Source organism: Podarcis muralis, chromosome 8, assembly GCF_964188315.1.
Source record: "Podarcis muralis chromosome 8, rPodMur119.hap1.1, whole genome shotgun sequence".
NCBI lineage: Eukaryota > Metazoa > Chordata > Lepidosauria > Squamata > Lacertidae > Podarcis > Podarcis muralis.
The window spans coordinates 66,695,952-66,704,950 of record NC_135662.1 but is presented as its reverse complement, the minus strand read 5'-3'; the positions used below and the strand labels follow the sequence as shown (position 1 = coordinate 66,704,950).

The 8,999-nt window shown below is 41.6% G+C and overlaps 1 protein-coding gene across 1 annotated transcript; it reads left to right on the top strand.

The window, feature by feature from the left end:
* Nucleotides 1–1,180: 1,180 nt before the first annotated feature.
* LOC114600972 (serpin B3-like) lies at nt 1,181–6,615 on the top strand. The gene is made up of 7 exons (XM_077932630.1): nt 1,181–1,348; nt 2,591–2,875; nt 3,317–3,463; nt 3,847–3,964; nt 4,385–4,536; nt 5,025–5,192; nt 5,381–6,615. The coding sequence occupies exons 1-7, from the start codon at nt 1,181–1,183 to the stop codon at nt 5,771–5,773; spliced, it is 1,431 nt and encodes a 476-aa protein (XP_077788756.1). The 3' UTR covers nt 5,774–6,615.
* Nucleotides 6,616–8,999: the final 2,384 nt, after the last annotated feature.

The window sequence follows — 8,999 nt, the reverse complement described above, 5'->3', positions numbered from 1 at the left end:
GTCATGGTGGCCACATGACCCAGAAAGCTGTCTGTGGACAAACGCCAGCTCCCTCAGCCTGAAGCTAGATGAGCACATCACCCCCATAGTCGCCCAGGGGTCCTTTACCTTTACCTAGAATAACGGCTTCAGGCAGGAGGCAGGAGAGCTCTGACAGAGTCCTGGAGTCCATCCACCTTCTTCCCAAAGCCTAGTAATCACTAACTAGGCTTTAGGAAGGAGCTCTCATGCCTTCTTCCCAATTCCACTGTTGCTCCAGGAGCTGTTTCCATACCCCCATCCACTGGCTGGGTGAAATTGGGATGCCCTGTGATCAAGTCAGAAGCTGTGATGGTTTTAGGAGTTTTGTCACTGTCTCATACTTGGAGGTGAAACAAAATTTAAAAATTCCTTCCAGTAGCACCTTAGAGAAGAACTAAGTTTGTTATCAGTATGAGCTTTTGTGTGCATGCACACTTCCGGTATGCGATGTTTCTCAGTAAGTGAAGTGGTGGCGTGATGAAGGGAATAAGAAAGCAATCCTCAGCATTTCCTGGTTATAGGAGCATCCATTCTTTTACTGGAGTCTCTTGGGGGAAAATACTGGTTTTAAGGGATAGTTTCAAGAGTCATTATCAGGAGTGCTTTGGACACCCTGCCAATACATGGAGATCTTCAGTGCTGAAAGGGCATGTCATAATCCACCTGCTGCTTGCAGTAGATGAAGTGCACATAATTATACAAACTCATATCTGAAGCATATGTGGCAATCCATGATAATTAGGTCTGATTATTATAAATGTCCAGTTTTTGCACCGCACTGTTTTCATTATGTAAATTTGATTTAATGAAATGGTTGCAGGTTTAGAACTTCAGGCTTGTTTAATGGTTGTGGGGGTGTGAGATGATCAGTATAAATACCAGCGTCTCACAGGAGGAGAGCATCACACTCACCTGCCAGACTCCTATCATCACAGCTGAAGCCAAGGTAAGCAGCTCTCCCTTCAAGCTTCCATGCAGCCTTGTGTTGGGTGATGTGCATCTTAACAGCAGTTCTTTTATCATGGGTAGTTCTTCAAAATTGTGGGTTTGGTGATAGAATGTATTGCAGTGCAGAAGTAGAAACAAGTATACCTGTATTCTGAAGGATCCTGAAATGATGAGCTGTTTTGGTCTTCCCTCAGAGCTTTTGAATTCCATCATGACCACCCTGCCTGAAGCCAATGCTAAATGCGCTGTTGACGTTTTCAAAGTGTTGGCCACTGAGCACCCATGCGACAACCTTGTGTTTTCCCCGGCGAACCTCACCGCAGGCCTGGGCCTACTCGCTTATGCATCTGGTTGTGAACAAGCAGATCAGATCGAGAAGGTGGGTCTAATCAAGCAGTAGAGATGCAGCCTTCAGACTGGGCTCATCATTAGCAGATACCTTTCCATCACCGGTCATATTTGATACAAGTTGAGAAAATGACCTCACTGTGGCTTGATCCAGTAATAAGCCCAGTCAACGTCTCTGCACAAAATCCCATAAATGTGCAGAGATCAAAGAATATTGCATCACTAGGCATGGAGTAGAAATTTGGTTGAATGGAATGGAAATCTTCCAAATGGAATCTTCCAAATTTGTAGTTTTCAAAACAATGTATGAGCCAAAAACAGCCCTTTTTAAATAGATTTGTACTTACCTGTACTTATTTTGTAAAAGTAATATTTACAAAAAATCATATATTGGGGGAAGTGTGCATAAAAATGAAGATATTAGTGAAAGTAGCTTAACACATGCATTATATTGGGGAAATTGCTTGCAAAAATGTGTACATTAGTTAAAGAAAATGCATCTAAAAATGGGTTTATTTGGAGAATTTCACACTAAAATGCTTGTGATTAAAAAAATAGCAAACTGTTGGAGAACTAAATTTAAGATTCGATTCCTTCAGTTCTCATCCTATATGAGATTTGTTGCTATCAGCTCAAGGCAGAACCATAGATTGCCTAAAGTTTGTTTCAAAGATTAGTATGCAGGAAGATATCCATCCTGCCAATGTCACATATGATCTAATAGTCATGTGAATCGTCCCTAATATACATATCAGGATAATAAGTGCTGCTGTTATAATATTGCCTGTGCAACTGAAGCAATGTTCCAATTTCATTCAAGGTCCTGCATTGGGATGAAGTGAAAGAGTGTGACAAACCCAGAAGCAGGAGCTTGGGACATTCAACAACCAGACTAAGAAGGGTATGTAGAAGAACGCTTGGATAAAGGTGTATTCCTCCCCTGCCCATAGAACCCAGCTTGCATATTAGTATTATCTCCTGTTATCTCAGCATCAAATCCATGCCTGTTGGGAAGAAACATATCTGAAGGAAGAACAGAGGCAGCGAGCAGTCAATCAATGAAAGCGCAAATGTCATTTTCACAAATACATTTGAAACAAAGTATTCAGATGTGAAGTTAACTGCCCCTCCTTAAGTTGAATGGGGAATACAGCCTGCAATTATTTGTGGTATATTTGTGGCTTCTCATTTGTGGTATCAGTGCAACATTGGGAAAACTATACAGTTCTATGAGTCTACTTGTGGATACATACATTTTGTAACTTCATTGCAGGCACAAGAAAAAGTTGAAACCTGCCCCAGACCAAGACCCCGTCCTGAGCCAACCAAGCCTGAAGCAACTTGCCCCAGACCAAGACCCCGTCCTGAGCCAACCAAGCCTGAACCAACTTGCCCCAAACCAAGACCCCGCCCTGAGCCAACCAGGCCTGAGCCAACTTGCCCCAAACCAAGACCCCGCCCTGAACCAGAGCAACCTAAACCTTGTGACAAGAGACGAGTCATTCACCGCCCAGCTCCTTGCCCTGAGCCTGAGCCCGAGCCACGTTGTCCTAGACGCGTAAGTTGCGAAACATCTGGAGAGTTTCATCTAGATGATTTTTTCTTTATTTTTTATTTAAAATTTAGGGGGCTGTCTCTAAGCATTCTACATGATACCACACAACTTGTGATAAAATCGACAGGAAAGTAGGGATGAAACCGCTAAATTCTTGCTTAGATGTGAAGTTCACTGGGTGATGTTGAGTCAGTCACCATCAACCCCCATCTAACGTTGCTGTGAGCATAAAATTGAGTAAATCACAAGAAAGTTGTGCTGGGCTGCCTGCAGGGATTCAGAAGTGATAAATGTTTACTTCAGAGTAGGCATTCCTGAGTTCAATATAACTTTCAAGTAAGCATTCCTGCCTGAGATAAGGGTATAGATTTTCTTTCTCACAAGGCAAACCCTTAAGAAGCAGCCAGGTGTCAGGAGAATTAACCTTCTATTTTGAATCCTTAGGATGTTCCCTGCTACGAGTGTGAGGAGCCTGAAGGAATCCATACGGCATTCAGCAAAATCCTTGCGACTCTTAATGAGCCCAGCAGCAACTATACCCTGAGCTTTGCCAACAAGCTCTATGGAAACAAGGACATTGCCTTCATCCAGGTAATGCTAATTTTGGCTCCTATGGGTGCTTCACTGTACAGTGAGAACCAAGTGCACATTGCAACCTGCAATTGACTGTATTCTACCATAAATGGGTTCATCATCTACTGGTGTCTGTCAAAGCTGTGCCTCATTCCCAGGCCATCAGAGGAAATGATAACAATTACTTGCTCTACAAAGTGCTTTACTTACAAAATCCAGTGATGGTGGTGGTGGTTGCTGTTGCTTTTATTATTATTATTTATTATATTTATACCCCACTCATTGGGAGGAATTGGGAGGAACTGAATTTTTGAGGGCATTAGGCAGCAATTGGAAAATTCCCAAATGAGAAAGGTGATTATGGATAATATATGGATCCAATGTTTTCTTGTTCTGTTCAGAAATTCCTTTACTGTGCTCTGAAACTGTACTTGACTGAAGTGGAGAACGCTGATCTGCATAATGCCCCAGAGGAAGTGAGGAGACTCATCAACCTTTGGGTCGAAGTCCAGACACATGGTAAGACCACAGCACACTCCAATGACTTCTTGATATAACTTTCATGACAGGGAGGTCATGATTTTTATTCTGCAAACCAGGAACCAATTAAATCTTACTGAACCAACAATCAGCTAAGAGCCCATTGTGGAATAGCCTCTACTCTTCCAAACCAGAGGAAAGGTCAGATTATCAAAATAAATGAAACTGGTGTCCATAATATTTTGTTTATTAAAACATTTAAATAACTCCATTCGGCTGCAAAGGACCACTCAGGGTATAATTAAGTACTTCATCTATCAAGTTGCTTAATTTATCTCCTATAAATAGTGAGTTAGAAGTTTTATGCTAACTCATACGGTGTAATATTATAGCTAAAATCTGAATATATATATATATATTAATTTTTAAGAAAACCTACTATATCCATTTCTTTCCCAGGTAAGATCAAGGACCTTCTCCCCAAGGACAGCTTTGACTGCCTTGCTCAGCTCCTGCTGGTGAATGCTCTCTACTTCAAAGGACAATGGGAAGTGAAATTTGACAAAGAGCTCACAGAAGAAGCTCCCTTTTACCCTCATCATGCAGATGAGGTGAGTGAGAAATATATGTCTAGCTTCCTTGCTTCTTTTGTGCAGAGACAATGTACCTTGTAACTTCCAGAATACACGTTTAGTGTTGGAGTTGAGTTGCCCCAATAAGGTCTTGATGGAGGTCACTTGAAACACTTGGTGCAAGGAATGCTCTGCAATGCTGGACGGTCATCACCCCTTTTAGCTAAAGATGATGGCCCAAAACTAGAGTTAGCCGTCCTAGAGCCCCACTGCTAACAATGGGGTTTAACTTGGCCACTTGATACCAGTCCAATTGATTTCAATTTAGTAGGATTGTTGCTGAAATTACAAAAGAGAAGAATCTGCTGTCTCCCTTTTCTTTTTCTCTGAGAGGTGTTTCTTGTTTGGTTTTTTTCATTTTGCAATGCCGAATCTCATTATCTCAAAGAAAGAAAGAAAGAACTTCCCAAAGCAAACTAAGTTCCTTCTCTCTTTTTAAATATTTCCTTTTTCCCTTTTCTTCACAGAAGGAATGCCACAGTGTGCAGCTGATGCACAGGAAGGGTGTCTACAATGCAGGGACAATTGACCTATGCAACGTTCAAGTCCAAGTTGTTGAGATCCCCTACAAGAACAATGAACTGACCTTCGTTCTACTGCTGCCAGTAGACTGCAATGCAGAAGCTCTTGAACAGGTAAATGGTCTTTCCATTCCTATGATACTGTCCATGGCCTTATTCACCTTATCCATCTCTGGCCCTCGATTTCAATAATACTGGTGTGGGAAAAGTCTGTTGATATATTTTTCTTATTGTATTCTCCCTTGTTTTGATTCAATCTGGGATTGGAATGATATCACTATAACTTCTATGTGTTCCTCTAGCTGGAAGATGGACTTAGCCACGAGCATCTGCTTGACCTGTCCTGTCATCTGAAGGCCATTGAGGTGGATTTGGCCATTCCCAAGTTCAGCTCAGAGAAGAGCATTGAAGCCAACGAATACCTGAATCTGCCGGATCTGACTGACCACGAAAAGGCCGATTTCTCTGGAGCAACCACAACAGAAGGCGTGGCTCTGACTCAGCTGGTCCATGATGCTGCTATCGAGATTGATGAGGAGGGTGGTGAAGAACCAGAGCCAGTCCCTTGCCCCAAAGATAGGCGTCCACGTCGGGAACCTGTGGAGATTTGGGCTGACCATCCTTTCCTCTATTACATCGTGCACAATTCCACCCAGAGTATCATTGCTCTCGGCAGATTTGCTAAGCCAGAATAAGAGAAGAGTTCTGATGCATGGAACAAGATCAATGGAAAACGGATATGGAAGATGTTTTATAGAAAAAAAACCTAGTATTTCCCCCTCTCTGCCTCATATTTTGTAATGCCGATCATTGCAGATATTTGGTCCAAGAGAACTTTCATTTGGTGGTGGGCCTAATTTTCATGGTATGATAATGATGCTGTTGTCCTACCTGTCTGCAGTTCTTTCTCCGCCTATTTTACAACTTTTTGAGGAAAATCTTGCCTCCTGAGTGCTGAATATTGTCCTAGTTCTTAAACAGAAATCTAGGTAAACAGAACAGCTGATAAAACAGAAATGTCTATATTCTGAATGGAAGAGAGCTTCTTTCCCTTAAGGTCTTGCATGAAGCGCAATATTCAGGGCGTGCAGTTTTCCGTGCTACTATAGCACTGTGATGGAAGAAGCTGCCCTTCTTTGGGCTACAGTTGACAGCAGAATGGAGCCTGGAGGCAGGAATATGTCACTACTCTGGAATCTGCTTCCTGATGAATGTTTTCCTGTTGATTCCTGTTGCAATCCTGTCTGAATAACTGAAACACATTTGTATGCCTTCTGCTGAATTACTTTCCCTGAAGTCAGCATGAGGATTCCAGCCTACATCTACTTACCTTTGAGTAAGCTCTGCTGAATTCAGTGGGACTTACTTTTGAGTAGACACATATAGCATTGCAGGACAAAAAGAGTAAACTGTAGTCTGGCTCCTCAAGCTGATCCCCCCCCCCCGTGATGTCTGTGAGACTATACTGTTTCTTTGAAACCTATGAAACCCTGTTGCATCTTTTTTTCTGAACTGCACAATATCTCAATAAACAAAGCATTTAATAACATTGTTGTTTTGTCGTTTTCACTTATGTGAGGTGTATTGTAGAGTATGGGTTCTCAAGAGCTGTGATTAAAAGTCTTCCCAAGGTACTCAGACAACAGTTTTTTTAAGCCTCACCTAGTGTTCTAAAGCCAAACTATAAGATAGGAATCCCCCATTCACATCCAAAAACTGAGACACAGGAATACAGCTAGAAATACACACAAACGTAGCCACGCAAACAACTCTCAGTTCTGCTCCCCCCCTCAACTTAAACACGGCTAGACAAGACCCCGCAGCCCCATGTAAACACAGTCAGTCAACCTCCCTGAAAATAATCTCTACCCAAACACAGGGAAGCAACATTTCCAAAATAAACCTATATGAAAACAGTCAAGCAATACCCACCAAACCCACCCAAACATAGTGTGGTGTAGTGGTTAAGAGCAGTTGACTCGTAATCTGGTGAACCGGGTAAGATTCCCCACTCCTCCACATGCAGCTGCTGGGTGACCTTGGGCTAGTCACACTTCTCGGAAGTCTCTCCGCCTCACTCACCCCACAGAGTGTTTGTTGTGGGGGAGGAAGGGAAAGGAGATTGTTAGCTGCTTTGAGACTCCTTAGGGTAGTGATAAAGTGGGATATCAAATCCAAACAGGGAACTGCCCCTCCCAAAAGGACTACACGAACCCAGCCAGAATACTCTGAAAATACACACACAAGGACACACATACCCCGCAAACTGCATACTAACACAGCCAGGAACAGCCTTCCCTCCAGCTGAGAAAACCCCACAAAAACATAGCCCAGGAACACTGCCAACCGCTTACACAAGCACAGCCAGACAACACCCCCCCTTCCCAAACCCCCAAACACCAACCAAGAACTATCACCTTCATTCCAAAGCTCCCTCGACACACAGCCAAGCACTCCATCTTTCTAACCACTCCAAAAATCCTACACAAATGCAGCCTTGCAGCATTTTGCTCCCCTCCAAGATACCCCACACAAGACACTTGGGCAGCATGAAGCCCTGTCTCCACTCAAAACACTCAGTCAGACTATCACCTGAAATCCCATACAAAACATGGGGGGTGGCTATCACACAGGGTCCCTGGACGTTTGACGGTCTTTTTTTTTTTTAAAAAAAAACTTTTATTTTGCTTTAAACAAGTACATATAAATATAGACAACCAAAATTACAAAGGAAAATTCCTTAATAGTAATGAAAAAACCTAAAAAAAACCTTTAAAAAACCATTGAAGTACATAACACAGAACATAAACAACTATGGGAAAGATAAAAGAAAAGAAAAAAGAAAAAATAGGGAAGAAAGAAAAAGAAAAAGGAAGATGAGCCAAAGCAGGAAAGTTCATCTATTGTACACGTCCGTCAAGCTCACAACAGATCATTATTCTTATCAATTAACTCTATCCGCATTCCAAAGGAATCCCTCATCTTGGTATCAGGGAACATTTCTCTATTCGGTATCATTCTAAACATAACCAGGTCTTTCTTGCTGAGCCCTTGTCCCCTAAATAATTATTTAAATATTCCCATTCTTCTTTCGCCAATTTTTTAGGTTTATCTCTTATTGCATCTGTTAGCTTTGCGAGTTCCAAGTACTCGCACAATTTGACTACCCATTCCTCTTTAGTGGGTGTCTTTTTCTCTTTCCAGTGTTTTGCCACTATAACCCTTGGTGCTGACGTTGCATACATAAATAGCTTGTTTTATTTTTGGGAATATTTTCTGAACGCATTCCTAGTAAAAATTCTTCCGGTTTCTTGCTAAATATAGTTTTTATCAATCTCTTTATCTCTTCATAAATCATATTCCAAAATCCTTGTATCTCTAGACAGGACCACCACATATGGTAGTAGGTTCCTATCTGTTCCTTATATCGCCAGCATTTGTTATTGTTTGATTTATTTATTTTTGCAAGTTTTACTGGGGTCAGGTACCACCTGTAGTACATTTTCATAAGATCTTCCCTTATAAGGAAACAAGCCTTGAATTTTATATTTTTAGTCCATAATTTATTCCAAATATTGGGTTTGATCATATGTGCCAGGTCCCTCTCCAATTTTACTGTAATTTCTTTGATATCTTCCTCCTTTCTTTGACAGTCTATTGATCCCTGTGTCACCACTGTGATTGCTTCCCTGCTGCCACCAACCCGTTTCTCTCGGGTACACACGGAGTCCAGACAGTTGTTAACATTAAACCAAATAAACAAGTTTATTTTATAAGCATTAACAAGTTTATGGTTTCAGATAATTTTTCTTGTCAGTTTCTTAATCTTAGTTTCTTTACTGGCCTAAAGCTTCCTAATAACTTCTAACTGATTATCCCAACTGTCTATCTGACTCCTCTTAACAGATTCTCTCACTCTCT

Coding starts and splice junctions, on each gene's coding strand:
- LOC114600972 (XM_077932630.1), top strand. CDS start 1,181: ATGACCACCCTGCCTGAAGCCAATGCTAAATGCGCTGTTGACGTTTTC. Junction 2,876..3,316: donor AGCCACGTTGTCCTAGACGC/GTAAGTTGCGAA, acceptor TTGAATCCTTAG/GATGTTCCCTGCTACGAGTG. Junction 3,464..3,846: donor AGGACATTGCCTTCATCCAG/GTAATGCTAATT, acceptor TGTTCTGTTCAG/AAATTCCTTTACTGTGCTCT.